This window comes from Nicotiana tabacum, chromosome 21, assembly GCF_000715075.1.
Source record: "Nicotiana tabacum cultivar K326 chromosome 21, ASM71507v2, whole genome shotgun sequence".
Taxonomy (NCBI): domain Eukaryota; kingdom Viridiplantae; phylum Streptophyta; class Magnoliopsida; order Solanales; family Solanaceae; genus Nicotiana; species Nicotiana tabacum.
Genome location: NC_134100.1, coordinates 48,259,681 through 48,278,675, shown reverse-complemented (window position 1 = coordinate 48,278,675; position 18,995 = coordinate 48,259,681). Strand labels below are relative to the sequence as shown.

The following is an 18,995-nucleotide window of genomic DNA, read 5'->3' as shown; positions in this document are numbered from 1 at the left end:
TTGTGGAAAATCTGCTATGTTCATTTCTGGTGCAACCGCACCTACGAGGTTTTGGCCATAGGTGTGGAGCTATAGAAGCGGCCATGGGGTTGCATAAGTAGTCCTGAGTGGAGTTGGGAAGTGGTCGTAAGTGTGAGGCTTTTTCCGCATCTGCGAGCCCGTAGATGCGATGAAGTTGCCGCAAACGCGGATTTTGTCAGGAGTAAAGGAATCGCTGCATATATTTCCTCCAATAGTATGGTTGCTTCGGTAGAGTCTACACATCTCAACAAACCTAAGTCTAGGGTCCTCCTGTACAAGACTTCCCCGTTGATGAAAACGTGATTTGCCAGTCTCCTGAGGGCTCGCTTTTGACCATTATCAGCATTCTCGAGGTATTCCCTGGTCGCAAGGAATTTCTTGATGTCGTGGTACCATGGTTTACCATAGGGTTCTTCTTCTACTGGAAGCAATAGGCATGTTGATCCCTGATCTCTACCTCGATAGGGTCGATGCAGTTCTTGTCTGGATGCTAAATCATAGATGATAGGGTTGCAAGGGCGTCGGCGAACTCGTTCTAAATCCTGGGGACATACTTGAACTCAATCTTTATGAACTTCTTGCACAACTCCTTCACGCAGTGCAGGTACGGTAGTGTCTTGACATTCTTGGTGGAGCATTCTCCTTGGACTTGGTGTATCAGCAAATCGAAATCTCCAATGACCAAAAGTTCTTTGATGTTCATGTCGACTACCATTCTGATTCCAAGGATGCACGCTTCGTATTTAGCCATATTATTGGTACAAGGGAATCTTATCTTTGACGATGTTGGATAGTGTTGTCCAGATTCTAAAATCAGGACTGTCCTAATTCCGACTCCTTGAAAATTTGTTGCTCTATCGAAAAATATTCTCCACCCAGGGTATGATTCTGTAATATCTTCTCCGGCAAATAGTACTTGTTCATCGGGAAAATACGTGGTAAGTCGTTCGTAATCTCCATCCACTGGATTCTCGGCGAGGTGATCCTCTAAAGTTTGTCCTTTGATAATCGTCTAAGTTATGTACACAATGTCAAATTCGCTGAGGAGAATTTGCCATTTAGCTAGTTTTCTGGTGGGCATTGGCTTCTAAAAATGTACTTGAGCAGGTCAAGCCGAGATATCATATGCGTGGTGTACGCTGACATGTAATGCCTTAGCTTCTGAGCAATCCAAATCAGAGCACAACAAGTGTGTTCTATCAAGGTATACTTGGCCTCGCATGGCATGAACTTCTTGCTTAAGTAGTAGATGGCCTGATCCTTTCTCCCAGTTCCGTCATGCTTCCCCAACACACAGTCGAAGGCCTTGTCCAAGACTGACAAATGGAGTGACAATGGTTTCCCTGGTTCGGGGGAACCAGCACTGGCGGGTTTGATGGATACTCTTTGATTCTATCGAAGGCTTTCTGGCATTCCTCCGTCCATTTTGTGTCGGCATCTTTCTTCAATAGCTTGAAAATGGGCTCATAGATTATCATGGACTGGGATATGAAATGACTAATGTAGTTCAATCTGCCCAAGAAACTCATGACACCTTTCTTGCTTTTTGGTGGCGGTAATTCCTGGATGGCCTTGATTTTAGATGGGTCCAGTTCTATCCACTTCCTGCTTACGATGAAGCCCAATAGTTTTCCAGCGGGGACTCCGAACACGCACTTTGCTGGGTTCAACTTCAAACTGTACCTTCGCAGGTGTTCAAAAAAATTCCTCAAGTCGTCCAACTGCTTCGATCTCCTTCGAGACTTTATGATGACGTCATCCACATATACTTCAATCTCCTTATGATTCATGTCGTGAAAAAGGGTCGTCATGGCCCTCATGTAGGTGGCACTGGCGTCCTTGAGACCGAACGGCATAACTCTATAACAGTAGACTCCCCAAGGTGTGGTGAAAGTTGTCTTCTCTGCATCTTCCTCGTGCATTAAGATTTGATGGTATCCGCGAAACAATCCATAAATGTCTGCAATTCATGCTTCGCACAGTTGTCGATGAGGATGTGGATGTTTGGTAGAGGGAAATCATCCTTTGGACTAGCTTTGTTGAGATCTTGGTACTCCACACATATTCTGATCTTTTCGTCCTTCTTGGTCACTGGGACGATATTTTCCAACCAGCTTGGATAGTTGGTGACCCTTACTACATTTGCTTCTATCTGTTTTGTCACTTTTTCCTTTATCTTAAAACATAAATCAGGTTTGAACTTTCTGGGTTTCTGTTTGACCGACGGTCTGGTAGGATCGGTGGGCAGTCGATGTGATACAAATTCGGGGCTTAATCCTGGCATGTCATCGTAGGACCATGCGAACACATCGACATACTGTAGGAGGAGCTCAATCATTTTTTCATTCTGCTCGGCTTCTAGGTTGTTGATTCTGGTTTCTTTTACATCTTCTTCACTTCCAAGATTGACCACTTCAATTTCTTCTCGGTTGGGCTTTATCTGACTTTCCTACTTCTCGATCTCCTGTGGGAGATTGTTGGGCATCATGCTCTCATCATACTCCTCGTAATTCGGGTCATTGCGCTCAACGGTTTCGTTACATGTCATAATTGTGAAACGCGGTTTTTTATCGGTTTGTTTACTAAAAAGGAAAGTTAAGTATAAATAAAGTGGTAAAATAAAGTTGCAATATTTTGAGAAAATAATTCTTTTTATTTCATCAAAAGGGGAACGTCTTAAGCGTTCAAAAGAGGCAAATGACAAAAAGGTGTAGACACGGTACAGGCCTCAATTGACCGTGCTCCTTTAAAAGAAAACGTTTACAGTTCCATACTACAAAGACCCCTGGTGAACCAAAGATGGACTGGCGGTCCAATTCTGCAGCTCTTCCCCTAGTTTGGCATCCCTGATAGTCGGTGTCTTGATTTCAGTTCCTTCACAGCATTCTTTAATCATATTCACGAACAGCTTTCCCATTTCGTCGATGATATCATCTTTGGGTACTGAACTCTGTCCAGAACTTGCAACATGCTCTAGCACAAAAACCTTTTTCCCGTAGCTAACGGTGCGAGCTTTCCCTTCCGGAGGCTGATATCCTATGGTAGCCCTTCCTTTCTACCCATTATATTCAATTGGCTCCATGATTCCATCTGACTTGGATCCCAACATTGTTCCTAGCATGTATCCATATTTCATCATCTCCCTCATAGCCATCTTGGATCTATACGGCGACTGCATTCCCAAATTTTGTTCAGTCTTCTCCATCTCAGTAGTCTTCATGATTTCCACAGCATGGAAGGCAACTCCATCCAGCCCTTCAATGAATGGAACAACATACTCCAAATAGGCTGAGTGACCCCACTCATCATGAACCACGATCTCCTAGCATCCCTACTCAAATTTTATGCATTGGTGCAAAGTGGATGGCACGGCCCCTGCCAAATGTATCCAGGGCCTGCCCAACAGCAAGTTGTAGGAAGAGGAGATTCCCATCACTTGAAACAACACCAGAAAATCAACCAGCCCGATTTTCAAAGCTAGATAAATTTCTACAATAATATCCTTTTGTGAACCATCAAAAGCTCTCACCCTTTCGTGGCTTTCCTTGACTTCCCTTAAATGAATTTCTAACTCCTATAAGGTGGAGAGCGGACAAATGTTGACTCCTGACCCTCCATCGACCAGCACCCGGAAAACTACTTTGTCCCCATATTTGGCAGTGATGTGAAGAGACTTGTTGTTACTTGTGCCTTCGATAGGAAGTTCATCTCTTCGGAAGGTGATCATGTTTGCTTCGACCATTTTCCCAATTATCGCGGCCAACACCTCGTTATTAGTGTTACTTGGTACACTTACCCCACTTAGTACTTTCAACAGGGCGTCCTTATGACTGTCGGAGCTCATTAATAGATCCATGATAGATATTTGTACTGGAGTTTTCTTCAGCTGCTCTTCCACATAATACTCTTTGCTTAACACTCTTTTCCAAAACTCAGCGGCTTTTGGGTCTGTTATGTTTTTCCTTGGAATTTGTTCTCTCCCCGGATTTCCTCGATTGACATCTTCAGGGGCATAGCATCTCCCAGATCTAGTCATACCTTAGGCCGCAGCAGAGTCTATCATTTTGGCCTTTCCTTTTTGTTGGTATGTCCATGGGACAGTTTTGTACTCCCGACCTTCTTCGTCTCTGATAGCATCGGCAGGTTGCTGCGGATAAGTCTGAACCGTCACTGTAGGCCTTAGTTGTACTGGAATGATCGGTTCCTTTTAAGGAGTGATCCTTGCGGCTTCTGCATTTCCTATAGTGAAAATTGTTCCCTTCGGGTCATACTCTTCGTCTAACGTGATCATGTTAGCTCCTTGGTTTCGATGATTTGGCAGTGGGTTGCGATTCACATTGGGTGGTGCTGGAGTGCACTGAATGGCTCTGCTGTTGATCAGGGTTTCAATTTCATTTTGCAACTTGAAACAATCTTCGGTATCATGTCCGGGCACATTGCAATGGTACACACATCTTTTAGTGGCATCAAAATACTTTGAGGGATGTTCAGGAACCATTCCCTTGATTGGGTGAATCAATCCTGCTCTTCTTAATCTTTAAACAATTGGGACAAAGGCTCAGCAATCGGGGTATAAGTTCTAGGACCCCTCTCTTCAAAGTTGGGACGAGGGCATGGTGCATAAGCAGGTCGGTTCTGATGTGTAGTGGTTTGGACAGGAGCATATGGTCATTGTGGGTTTTGGTTGTTGTTTCCTCAAGGAGGGTTGTATTGTGGTTGAGGGTGGTAATATGGATGGGTATTATAGACTAGAGCGTAAGTGGGTGGTGTTGAGTGGTTGTTTGGGGAATAAGAGGTTCTTCCGTGATGTGGGTTGGGTTGGTAGTAAGGGACGACTGCTGAGACCTCCTCTTTCTTCTTCTTTTCGCTACTGATTGATCCTGACTGGATGGCCTTGCTAGCCACTTACAGTGCTGCCATGGATTGTACTTTACCAGATTTTATGCGCTCTTCCAAGAAATCTCCCATCTTGACCAGCTCGGGGAACTTCTGTCCCATCATTCCCATCATCTTTTCAAAGTATATTCCCTCCTAGGCTCTTATGAAATATTTGGTTAGCTCACAGTCATCCAGCGGAGGTTGCACCCTAGCAGCCTCCGACCTCCAACGTCGTGCATATTCTTGGAATGACTCAGATAGTTTTTTATGTAGGTTCACCAGTGCGAACCGATCAGAAGTGATCTCTATATTAAATCAAAAATGATTCATGAAGTCCTTCGTAATATCTTGCCAAGTTCTCCAATTTCGCGAATCCTGTCGAGTATATAAGGTGAGTGCTTCGCCCGTCAAACTTCTTATAAATAACTCCATCATCATCTTTTTGCTCCTCCCCACTCCAACTAACTTGTCACAATATGCCCTCAGATGTGCGTGAGGGTCCCCCGTCCCATCGAAGATATCAAACTTTGGGGGTTTATACCCTGTCCGCATATCCACATCTGGATGAAAACACAGATCCTCATAAACCAAACTTTCACTTCCCCGGGCAACTTGGAGACTCTTCATTTGCATTCTCAACATTTGCAACTGCTCAGATATTGACTCTTCTTCCTTACGCCTGGCTTCTCTCTACATTCGGCATATTGGTCAATCTCATAAGGCACTCTGACCGTGACAAGTGCTGTAAAGTTAGATTCAGAAATGGCATATACAGGGGGAACGTACCACTCATGGGATGGCAGCATGTGCCACAGGTATGTGTTGGTTGGTGCTGAAAGTGACTCCGTCACTAGGAAGGGTAAACATTAGTGGTAATATGCAGGTTCTATGATGTCTGAGTATATTGTGGTATGTAAGGAGTATGGATAGGGGGATTTGGTGGGTTAGCAGGGGTTACTGGAGGTAATAATAAAGCAAAGGAAAAATAAGAAGAAAGAAAAGAAAAGGAACAAGAGTCAGTTTCTTCATTTATACGAGTAGGAAATCACACAGAGCAGATAATTCATGCATTACAGCTAGTGCGTTCCTAGAATTCGCGGGGACCTCTCATTGCCGGAGGTAGGCCTAATTCGCAGATATTTGACAGACGTTTAGACTTGACATATATAGATCAAAAGAAATTTGTTTTCATTGATAATTTGGACTGATACAAGTGGAAACAAGGATTACATCATTGTTTCATAGAACTACATGGGCTTGGACAACTCATCCTTTTGGAAAGTAAAAGAGAAAACTAGGGATAAGGGTACAAAGCGGGAAAGAGGAAAAATCAACCAACTCTAATAACCATCCTCTGAACTGTTTCCCATGTCCTTCTCTTCTTCTGGCTCCTCTTTCGGATCCTCCTCCGGGTCTTCCTCATACTCCTCATCATCATCGTTGAATTCAGACTCCTCATTCGGATCTTCTTCTAGCTCTATACTTGATTCTATCTGGATGCATTCCACTACCCGATCGTCATCTTCGGCAGGGGGCAACATGAGGTCAATGGATCGTGGGACCACCTGGTGATACATTGACGTGGTCACAAGATAATGCGGCAGGATCTCATGGTAAATCTACAAAGCAACCATCGCGTCCTCTAACCAGGCTATACCCTCTTGCTTGGGCAGGCCAGTTCTTCTTCTTCGTTAATCCAGACATAATACTCAGGAGTACACTATGATTTTTGACCCATAGGCATTGTTACCAGGTCGTTCCACTCTTCTTGTAGCCTTCTTATCCTGTGAATTGGGATCTGTCCATTGTACTCATCCTCGTATAGCGTTGTCCTTGTCCACAGAGGCACACCTTGGATCATCCCTAACTGTCTGAGGACCCGAAGGGGTGAGTATGGTTGAATGCCTTCAAATCTGATCAACTCAATGAAGTATTTCTGAGGAGTCCTCAAGATCACCCTTCCACCTAACCAAGAAAGTTTCCAGTTGATCCATTCTCATGTCAGATTGGTCAGCATTTCCCTCCATTCTTCTTGTCCATGTGAGGAGATCCAGTGTTTCATTCTTTCATTGTGGCTGCGGATCATATTGTTGACGCCCATGAAGTAGTCGATGGTGGCCTCTCGCTGGAAGAAATGTTCAGTAGCCCAGATCTGAAGCATCAAGTTACAACCTTTAAAGAAATCATATCCTCGTGCACATGCGGACAAATCCCTCAGCATCTCAGGTAACACCATATGCACCAAAGTAGCTTGAATATTTCCACGGAAGGTTGCCAGGACCACTGGTAGCATGTTGATATTGATACGGCCCCTTCGTTGCTGGAAGTCCAATAATCCCAACAGTACCATTGAGAAAGTGATAGGCCTGAGACTCTCCCACATTGCTTGATCCCATTGAAACTCCCCTGAATACCATTCGTAGCTTTCACGGTGCCCAAATCTGTCGAACAGCTCGTCGAGGCTCACCCATCCGACCTCGATACTTCTGAGACTTTTTCTATTGGAAAAGCCTAAGGCATCCTAGTACAGGTAACCGGGCATAGTAACTGGAAATACTTGCTTTCTTCCGTTGAACGGCAGCTCCGTTAAACTTGTGACTTCTTCCAATGTCGGTACTAACTCATAGTCGGCAAATTTGAACACCACCTTAGCCGGATCCCAAAAGTCTATCAACAGGTGAGTGAGCACCCTGTCTGCTCGGATGTTTATCAATGCAGTTAATGCCCCCAGGTGCGCCTGTGTTCCCGACGAATATTCTTCCACCACTGTTTTAACTTATGTGGTGCTCCCATTACCATGCTGATTTAAGGGATGTTTTGGTTGATTTCCATTTTCTGGGGTGGGTAAAGGAAAGATATTTGGGTAAGTGTTTTCTTCGGATCCTTAAGTGTCTTGTCATATTTGTTTATCTTCCACAAAAGTTATGTCGTTGGGTGTATAACCCATTGACATCAGGGTGGCTTTCCTAATTGTGTATCGGTTCCAAGAACCGACTCATCTAGGGTTTATGCAGTATGACCTATTTTACTAGAGTAGAGTATTTTCTACTTTTGAATTGGACTGAAGGCTGCGAGAAGTTATGTCAGTTGACCTAACAAAGCCATTCTCTGAAACTAGAGAGTTTTGAAAAGAAGGTTCGGAGGGGTGTAAAAGACAACCCTCGCGTGCCATTGTGTGTGATAGTGTACGGCCAAGACTAATTGGAAGAAATGTGATGACAGTGTGTATAGAGCAGTAACAGACAAAGGTGTAGCAACAATAAGCATGATAATCATAAAGAACAAATTATTATAAAGAGAAAATAAAGCAGGTAAGCATGTAATTGCAATTTCAACTATAATCAAAGCAATGTATAAATTTAGATACCAGATTAGTCTAAGTCTGATAAGGTCAGAACCTAAGTGTGATATCCCCAGCAAAGTCGCCATGTTGTTGCACCCTATTTTACACTAGTCAAGACAGGATTCAACTTGTGTTTTCTCTATTGTTGATGAAATACAGTCGCCACCTAATATTTAAAGGTATAGTAGGGTACTTATTTAATTACTAAGTTATATTCCTTACAGGTCTACAAACCGGTGAGATTATGGGTAAGGGTTCTTGTTCTTCTAAGGGGAAGGTGTTAGGAACCCCTTAAAATCTACCTGAGGTAGCTCCATAGGACTTAGACTAATTTTAAGGAATCAGTTATTTATACTATGATGCTTAATTACTACTAAGGCATGGATTACTATATATTAAAGGGGGTGTATATGTAAGAATTAGGAGGGATGTGAGAATGTAAAAAGTTATTAAAGGTTAAGATTTTTGAAAGTAGTCTATATTTTAGGGCTTGTAATTATTAAGTTATAAAACTAATTACTTTGAAGCATAGATGCTTGTATAATCTTTAAAGATAAACAAACAAAAGTGATTCTAAATGTACCTTGGTTCTAAAAATTCTGAAGAAGGCGAATCTTTGAAAATTTACTTAGGTGATCGTTCATTACTGTTTTTCATAAAAATCTGGTTTCATTCCTTGTTAGCAAAGACTAGCGATTCTTTTTCTAATTTCCTTTGAAAACGGGCTGTTGTTTTGATTAGGGCCTGAGCTTCAAAAATCTTTAAGAAAGGTGAGTGTATGAGATGAACAAGCTATAATTAGCGGAGCGAAGATTAATAAATAACTAAATCTCTTTAAATCCTATATTAGTTATAGTTTGCCTATGCTTTATGTAATATTAGAGCATGAAGGTAAAGTACATAATCTAATATATGAATGTTAAATACATGGTAATGAAATATAATAAAATAACAAAGGCAGTAAGCGAAAATAATGAAGCAGTAAACTAGGCTATAGAAATAATGAACAGTAACGAAAGAAGTAAGGGAGAGAGGACTGGACTCTGATGGTTGGGCCTCAATAAGATAGGCCCAGCAATTGAGAAGCGCGACTATAGCTAACTGGACTCTTTAGAAAATACAGAAAAGCTGGTTTGGGCCTGAATTCCTTAGGAACTCATGAGGCCCAAATGTATACATGCCCAAAAAAAGAAAGAAAATCATTAGAAGTATATCCCACATTCTCAACATGTTCAAAACATATATGACATGTACATAAACAAATAATTGGAACAAGATAATAATCAAATACTGTGGGAAATTATATTAATGTGGTGGTTCTACTTAGCAAATAATTCACATTGAAAACCTTTCATTGTCATTAAACATTAAACCCCCAAAGAACTAAATGTGTCAATGAATTAAGGGCTAAGAAGGAAGTTCCACCAAAGGTCGATGCTCCTTTTGCATCCCCCGACACTTCAAAGTTCCCAAGGAACTCAAGGCCAAGGGCAATGCTTGTGCCGGGGAGGGCAGCCTAACCTAGAGTCAAACTCCACTCCCAAATACCCTTAAACACTAACAACATATTTTTCTTACAGGTTTAAATGTCAATGAGGCACTTTCAATGTAAACTAAATGCTATATCATTACTTACCACAAAAATATACTTTTTCTCCTAACATAAAAACATATATTCTACATTGGATACCAAATAAACATATATCAAATGAATCTAAAGATGTGACTTTAAACACATATAGGTAAGGAGCAGAAGCAACATAAGCATACTACAAAAGTCTGAACATTAGAGCAGAACAATATTCCCAGGAAAGGCAAAGCTATATAGCAATAACTCAACAGATACAGAGGTTATCAAAGATATCTAGGACATGATCAACTTTCTCAATAGGTCCACAAATTTACAGATTAAAACATGGAGTCCCCAAGGATTTCTATAGAATCATACTCCTAATAGTGTTAGCTTCAAACAAATCATCAGGTTCAGATAGCATCAGCTAAGATCCGTATGAGATTTTAGTATTGTGATGCATCAGATGTCAGGTTAGGATGTGTCCTGATGCAACATGGGAAGGTAATTGCGTATGCTTCAAGGCAGTTGAGGAAGCACGAGAGGAATTATCCGACCCACGACCTCGAGTTAGCTGTGGTTGTCCATGCACTTAAGATATGGCGGCATTATTTATATGGTATTCATGTTGATGTATTTACTGATCATAAAAGCCTACAATATATTTTCAAGCAGAAAGAGTTGAATTTGCGACAGAGGCGATGGCTTGAGTTATTGAAAGATTACGATGTTAACATTCTCTACCATCCAGGGAAAGCTAATGTTGTAGCAGATGCCTTAAGTCGCCTATCTATGGGTAGCTTAGCACATGTAGAGCCTGAGAAAAGACAATTAGCTAGAGAGATTCATCAATTGTCTTCGTTGGGGGTTCGGTTAGTAGATTCTGAGGATGGTGGAGTTGTACTCCAAAACACTACAAAATCATCCCTCATAGCTGAAGTCAAGAAAAGGCAGTACGAGGACCCAGAGTTGGTCGAGTTGAGAGAGCGAGTTCCGCAACAGAAGAAGCCATTGTTAGAGCTCAAGGGAGATGGGGTTCTCAGATGCAGGGGTCATTTGTGTGTTCCAGATGTAGCAGGGCTACGAGACAAGATTATGTCAGAGGCACATTATTCATGGTATTCCATCCATCCTGGATCGACGAAGATGTATCATGACATTAAGGATGTGTACTGGTGGAACGATATGAAGAAGAACATTGCTGAGTTTGTCACCCAATGTACTAGTTGCCAGTAAGTGAAGGTAGAGCATCAGAAGCCCGGAGGGCTAATGCAGACTATAGAGATCCTGACATGGAAATGGGAGGCGATAAACATGGACTTTGTTACGGGTTTACCTCGTTCTCATCGTAAGTTCGATTCTATATGGGTGATAGTCGATAGGCTCACTAAATCAGCTCATTTTCTACCTATAAGATCTACATATACAGCAGAAGATTATGCAAAGTTATATATTAAGAAGATAGTGTGGCTACACGGAGTACCAGTATCTATTATATCTGACCGTGGGGCTCAATTTACAGCACATTTTTGGAGGTCATTTCAGAGAGGTCTAGGGACTCAGGTGAATCTCAGCACAGCTTTTCATCCACAGATTGATGGACAAGCCGAGCGCACAATTCAGACGCTTGAGGATATGTTACGAGCATGTGTGTTGAATTTTAAAAGAAGTTGGGATGAACATCTACCTCTTGTCGAGTTTGCATATAATAACAGTTACCACTCCAGTATTCAGATGGCTCCGTACGAGGCTTTGTATGGGCGTAAGTGCAGATCTCCTATAGAGTGGTTTGATATTGGGGAATCTGGGTTATATGGGCCAGACCTAGTTCAACAGGCCATAGAGAAAGTAAAGCTTATCCGGGAGCGACTGTTGACAGCTCAGAGTCGTCAGAAGTCATATTCTGACGTGCGGCGATGAGACTTAGAGTTTAGGATTAATGACTGGGTATTCTTAAAGGTATCACCTATGAAGGGCGTGATGAGGTTTGGCAAGAAAGGCAAGCTTAGCCCACGGTATATTGGGCCTTATAGGATCATTCGGAGAGTGGGCCAAGTAGCTTATGAGTTAGAGTTGCCCTCAGAATTGGAGTCTGTCCATCCGGTTTTTCACGTATCTATGCTACGGAAGTGCATTGGCGATCCTACCCGAGTGGTGCCCACAGATGATGTACAGATTACAGAGGACTTGTCATACGAGGAAATTCCAGTTGCCATCCTAGACCGACAAATCCGCAAGCTACGAAATAAGGAGGTAGCTTCTGTGAAGGTTTTATGGAGGAGCAAGAATGTAGAAGAGATGACGTGGGAATCGGAGAAAGAAATAAAGTCTAAATACCCCCACCTATTTCAAACTGAAGATATGGTTCGAGATGGGATGCTACAACATAGCTCTATGTAGGCTAGCAGGGCATCAGGTAAGCTTTTATTTTTCACTTTCAATATTTATGATTTACGGTCGGTGAGGCAAATTGCTGCTATTTATAAAGATTGGCCATGTGTGGCATGCATAGTATGTTTTCTAGCTACGTGCAGGTTGGTTTTAACCTAGTGTACGAAGGATACTTTGGCAAAATTTTCCAAAGTCTCTAAGAGTAAACATTCGAGGACGAATGTTCCCAAGGGGGGAGTGATGTTACACCCTATATTTTTGTACGTAAAAATGCGTCATAAGCAAACTAATGTAGGACCAAAAATGAGATAATATTTAAAAGTATATAAGGTAAGTTAATCATGTTACCTATGAGGTTACAAATATTGAAGATCATGAACAACAAGTACAAAGAGGGTTGGACAGTTCAGAAGCTAAAGCAATTGAATAAAACAATGTTTCGTCGAAAGTCGACAAGTTGGGAATGTTATAACATGTACCTTTGGGGTGAGACTAGGGTGATTAACATGATAAAGAGATTATGTTATGATTTATATTAGTCGTATGACATCCGTGTGTTATGTTTTTAAGTCAAGCGAGTTGTGGAACAAAAGTCGATGAAAGTCATCACAAGTTACATTCATAAGTTTTACTGAAACTTTGGGTCAAATGTAACTGCAATTTTCTCCCAATATACTTAGAGTTATGGGGTGTTCCACCCATCAAATTAAAGATCTATGAGTCTATTTTCCAACGCATTAAACCTTTTGTCAATACGACATCGGAGTAGAGAGATATGGGCATTTTTGCGATACTGCGCAAGCTGCTAGGTGACAAGTAGGTGTGTCACCTACTTGCTTAAATGAAAGCCCAAAAATGGACCATTTCGGGTCGTCCAAAGAGGCCTTTTGAAGGCCCATTTTCTTCATATATTAGACTTAAAATAGAGCATAATAACCAGACATAAGCTCTGCAAAGAATCCTCCCAAAAATTTTCCACAAACCCTAATTGATTTTCTCTCCCTTTCAAGTTCTAATTAGAGGTAAAACCTAAAGTTTGAAGGACCAAGATAGGAGCTGAGTTATCCAACAAATAAGGTGAGTTTACTGCTCTCTTTCATCCATTTGTTCTTCTATAAATTCATGGCAAGTCGTTCTATACTTGTAAGAACTCACGGGACGGTGATCGGAAGCCGTGAGTTCGAGTTATTCACTTGTAGCGGACTGTTTTGTGGACTGTTTTTTGTTGCTGTTGGGCTGCGTGTTTTACTACTGTTTTGTGGAGTTTTGGAGGAGGAAGGGGGTGTAGAAACACCATATAAATGTAGGGTGGTTGTCTGGTCATTCGTCATAACATTTCCGGGTCGTTTGGCACTACTACGGTGGTCGTTTTGTGTATGAAGAGATTGGGGTGTGTTGGGCTGTTTTGTAGTATTTGATGGCGTATATAGGGCTGAAAAATGGTGTATATATGTTGTTATTGTTCTGTTCTTGTATTGTTGGTGTTATCTTGAATTTGGAGGAAGTAAGGATTATAGGGGAGATGCTGCCCGTTTTAATACAAAATAAGTTTGTCGTTCGTTGTGCGATAGTTGTACCTTTCGTAACTTAAAGATAGTATTATTATCATTCTTGTAGATTAAGGTGCGAAGAGGTGAGTTCAACTTGGTGATTGGAAAGATTGTGATAAGGTATGTTAAGGCTAAGCCCTTCCTTCATTTTGGCATGATCTCGTAGCTACATGTGTTAATAATGAGACATAAAGAGAAGTTCGTATTCATGAATTCATTCACATTATTCTAGTCTCATAAGTTACAATATTATTCCTTATCGGGACTTCATATTCAGTTTAGTTTTGTCTTTATTCAGTCAAGAGAGCAGAGGGTCTATATATATATACAGTATTACACTATTTTCACCACCATCGAGCTATAATCGGTGGGCAGGCCCCTATTGGGCAACCTCTGATCAGATGGTAAGTTATATATACCGAGCCTACTGTGGCCGAGCGCCTATGAGCGAGCCCAGGATGGCCGAGATACAGAGCCCAGTATGGCCGAGCGCCTATGAGCGAGCCTACTACGGCCGAGCATTTACACGCACCGAGCCTTATAGGGCCGGCCATTTATTTTACTTAATATATTGAGAGAGTTGAGTCAGTATCAGCAGGTAAGTATATCTCCAGACCATCTTTGACTCCCAATTAATTTCAGTTATCATATTATCAGTTCAGTTTCAGCTTTCAGTTATTTTATTGCCTTACATACTCGGTACATTATTTCGTACTGACGTCCCTTTTCTGGGGGCACTGCATTTCATGCGTGCAGGTTCAGACAGACAGACGGGTAGACCTCCTCAGTAGGTGTTTCCCGAGTTCAGCCTGATCGGTAAGCTCTACGTCTTTCGGAGTTGCCAGGTCTAGAGTTTTTGTGTACATCTTATGTATATCTATATATATGTTATGGGTAGGTCGGGGCCCTGTTCCGATCATAGTACATCTATCAGTAGAGGCTTGTAGACATATCCTGTTGGTTAGTGCAGTATGTTGGGTTTGTAGGCCTGGTATGTATAATTTGGTGGTTTGTCAGCTGTAGTAGCTATGACGGCCTTTTCAGCCTAGCTTTATATTGATGTTTAGTTAGCGCTAGTTTCCATTCAATTTTATATTTTGCTTCGCAAATTGTCTTGCAAGGTGGCCCCATGGCCAAAGTATGACATTATATGTTCAGAGTCCCTTAGTCGCAATTTGGTACGCCAGGTTAGGTGAGGCACCGGGTGCTTGTCTCGCTCCTAGGTTCGGGGCCTGACACTTAGAACCTTCAATCTATAGAAACATAACCAAATTGGACAATCATTAGGGAGGCATTCATAGACTTAGCCATTATTGGCATTTCATCAAACACTAAGGGTGCAAATTTGACTACAAGGTTCTATAATGGAGTTTCTTCACCCCACAACCAATTTCAAACAACAATCCACCCCTGAGTGTTCAACCACCCCCATATCACCTTCATCGATACATGCATACCCAACGACACACCCCCACATCAAGAACCACATCTCACATTCCTCTCACACACCCCAAATTCGAAATAGAGGGCTTAGGCTTTCGATCACCATCCCATAAATCCCAAAAGAATAAAATCTTACTCATAAATGCATGATAGGACATTGCACGTGAGCTAGGGGTAAGGTCTTACCTCTTTAGTAGAAGACTTAAGAGTTTTCCTTCTTGAATCCCCAAGATTTGAGCAAGAGTTTGAAGGGTAGGAATGTTGGAGCTTCTCCCTCCCTCTCTCACTAAGTTACTCCCCTCACTCTAAAAATATCCGCTTATGCCTTCCAAAATGACCCATGATACCTTTTATTAAAATAGGGTTGGGTTAGAAAATTCTCAAAAATGACCCTCCGAACCAAATTTGCAATCGCAGAATGCGCCACAGAAAGGTTGTGCGGTCCGCGAACTGCACCGCGAAATAGTTTCCAAAAATATGGGTCGGCCTGATCAAGACTGCGACCGATTCTGTAGTCCGCGTATTAATTTTGCGGTCGCACACTGGACCGTAGAATCTCCTTCCAAATTTTCCCATGCAGATTATGTGACTGGCATGCGATCCATGAAACGAATCTGCGGGTGCACATTGCACCATGAAATGGCCCTCAAAATCAAGTTTCTCCTAGTTCAATCCGCGATGGTTCTGCGGTCAGCGAAATAGATCTGCGACCGCATAATGGACCGCAAAAATGCCATATTCTGCAAATTTTCCACCAACTCCGCAATGTATTCTACAACCTTCTAAACACATTATCCTACCTCAGCACCATAAAACCTTAAATCCTTGGCGAACTTTTACAGGGCCTTACACAAACTCTAGTCAATTCTCATAACTTAAGCATGCAACCTAGGGACTAAGTGTCCCAATTTACTCTAAAACTTCCCCGAAACCAAACCAACTACCCCGACAAGTCACATAACCACAATTACACATATGCAAAGCATCAAACAGGAAAAATGGGGTTAAAATACTTAAAACGGCCGGTCGGGTCATTACAGCAAGGCATGCAACCATCGATTGAGAGAGGTAGAGGTAGAACTGGAGCATCTAGCTCGAGTGGACAACAGAACCGCATCTACGCATTGTCAGGACAACACAATATAGAGTCATCACCGGATGTGGTTATATGTATACTATTCGTATTCTCCATTAATGTGTATGCTTTGATAGATCCAGGTTCTACTTTGTCGTATATTACCCCATTTGTTGCTGGTAAATGTGATAAAGAACCTAAATTGTTACGTCAGTTATATGAAGTGTCTATGCCCATAGGTGAGTCAGTGATAGTTAGGCGGGTGTATCAAGGTTGTGATATGATGATTTATGATCACCATACCTTATCCGATTTGAATGAATTAGAGATGGTGGAATTTGATGTTATTATGGGAATGTACTGGCTGGCTTCTTGTTATACTAATGTGGATTGTTTGAAGAATGTTGTTCGCTTTAATTTCCAGGAGAGTCCGTTGTTGAATGGAAGGGTGACGTTGCAATACCTAAGGGAAACTATATTTCTTGCCTTAAGGCTCGAAAGATGACCTCGAAAGGATGTATGTGTCATCTAGTGCGGGTGCAAAATACGAAGGCAAAGCATCCAACCCTCCGGTCAGTCCCGGTTGTTAATGCATTTCCCGACATATTTCTTGATGAGCTCCCGGGTATTCCTCCCGAGAGGGAAATCGAATTTGTTATCGATGTGATTTTCGATACGCAACCGATATCTATTCCTCCGTATAAGATGGCTCCTGCTGAGTTGAAGGAACTGATAGTTCAGCTAAAGGGTCTTCTAAATAAGGGCTTCATCCGACCCAGCACTTCCCCGTGGGGTGCCCCGATATTATTTTTTGTAAGAAGGATGGTTCATTGAGGATGTGTATTGATTATCGACAGCTAAACAAGGTAACCATTAAGAACAAGTATCCGCTTCCAAGGATTGACAAATTGTTTGACCAATTGCAAGGTGCCAAGTATTTCTCAAAAATTAACCTCAGATCTGGATATCATCAATTAAGAGTCAAGGAAGAAGATGTTCCGAAAACACGCCATTACGAGTTCCTTGTTGTATCTTATGGCCTAACTAATGCACCAACGACTTTTATGGATCTGATGAATCGCGTGTTCGAACCATTTTTGGATATCTTTGTGATCGTATTCATAGATGATATTTTGGTGTATTTTCGATCAAAAGCAGAGCATGCAGAGCATTTGCAAACGGTTTTACGCACAATCTGGTATCGTAAATTGTATGAAAAGTTCTCTAAGTGCGAGTTCTGGTTGAACTCGGTGACTTTTCTTTGGCATGTTGTCTCGGATGAGGGCATTAAGGTCGATAATCAAAAGATCGAAGCGGTAAAGAATTGGCCAAGGCCCACAACTCTATAGAGGTACGTAGTTTCTTGAGCTTAGCTGGTTACTACCAAAGGTTTGTGGAGAATTTCTTATACATTGCTGCTCTATTGAGGAAGTTGATGCAAAATGCAGCTAAATTTCAGTGGATCGATACATGTAAAAAGAGCTGACAAGAGTTAAAGAATAGGATAACCTCAGCACAGTTTTATCCCTTCCTGAAGGATCAGAGGGTTATGTTATATATTGTGATGCTTCTAGAGTGGGATTGGGTAGTGTTTTGATGCAGCACGGTAGATTTGTTGCCTATGCTTCGAGACAACTAAGAAAGCATGAAAAAGAATTACCCGATGCATGACTGGAGTTAGCATAGGTTATTTTCTCTCTGAAAATATGGCATCATTATTTGTATGGAGTTCATGTTGATATATTTACAGATCATATGAGCTTGCAATACATATTCAAGCAAAAAGAGTTGAATTTAAGGCAGCGGAGATGGCTTGAATTGTTAAAGGATTATGATGTTGATATTCTATACCACCCCGGAAAGGCAAACATTGTGGCTGATGCGTTAAGTCAAAAATCTATGGGCAGTCTACGACATGTGAAAAATTTTAAATTGGAGATAACTAAAAATGTCACGACCCCAAAATTTCACCTTGAGGATCGTGATGGCACCTAATCTCTAAGAATAGGTAAGCCTAACACATAATGAGATTAACTGATTTAAACCATTTAACTATTAAAATAAAGCTGAAAAAATGCCATAACAAAACCAATAGCGGAATACAAAAGTCATATATCCCCAAGATCGGTAGTACAAAGTCATAAGCTCTACGAGGGTACACTAGGAATCTATAAATACAATATTGTCTGGAAATAAAGTAAACAGTAGCAAAAGGATAATAGAAGGGGACTCCAAGACCTGCGAGCGGGCATACAGGTATACCTTCAAATCTCCACAACAACTCTAATAGTCAGCTCCCTAACGACCAGCTCGCTCAGAGGTGCCTGGATCTACACAAAAATGTGCAGAAGCATAGTATGAGTATACCACAAATAATACCCAGTAAGTATCGTAATCAACTTCAGTGGAGTAGTGACGAGGTTCAAGTCAAGACACTTACTAGATTTAAAACTTGTGCAGAATATCAATATATAGCTAACAACGGAATGCAAAATCAATAAATGGCAACATAGGGTAAACATGTAACAACACGACAAATTAACTAAAGCAAGCAATAAACAAAGTGAAGTCAATTAAGAAAAACAATGAAAAGTTCAACTCATCAGGTCATACCAATCACAAAAATAACAACAAGAATCACCCCGAGGTACCACACGTCATAATTACAAATCACAAGTCACAATTCACAAATCATCTTTATGCGGTCACGTGAGCTTCACATAT

At 41.5% G+C, this 18,995-nt stretch overlaps 1 protein-coding gene across 1 annotated transcript; it reads right to left on the bottom strand.

The window, feature by feature from the left end:
* Window positions 1-1,942: 1,942 nt before the first annotated feature.
* Window positions 1,943-2,359, bottom strand: LOC142175222 (uncharacterized). Its single transcript, XM_075241801.1, has one exon. It carries the CDS (start codon window positions 2,357-2,359, stop codon window positions 1,943-1,945), a length of 417 nt encoding a protein of 138 aa, XP_075097902.1.
* Window positions 2,360-18,995: the final 16,636 nt, after the last annotated feature.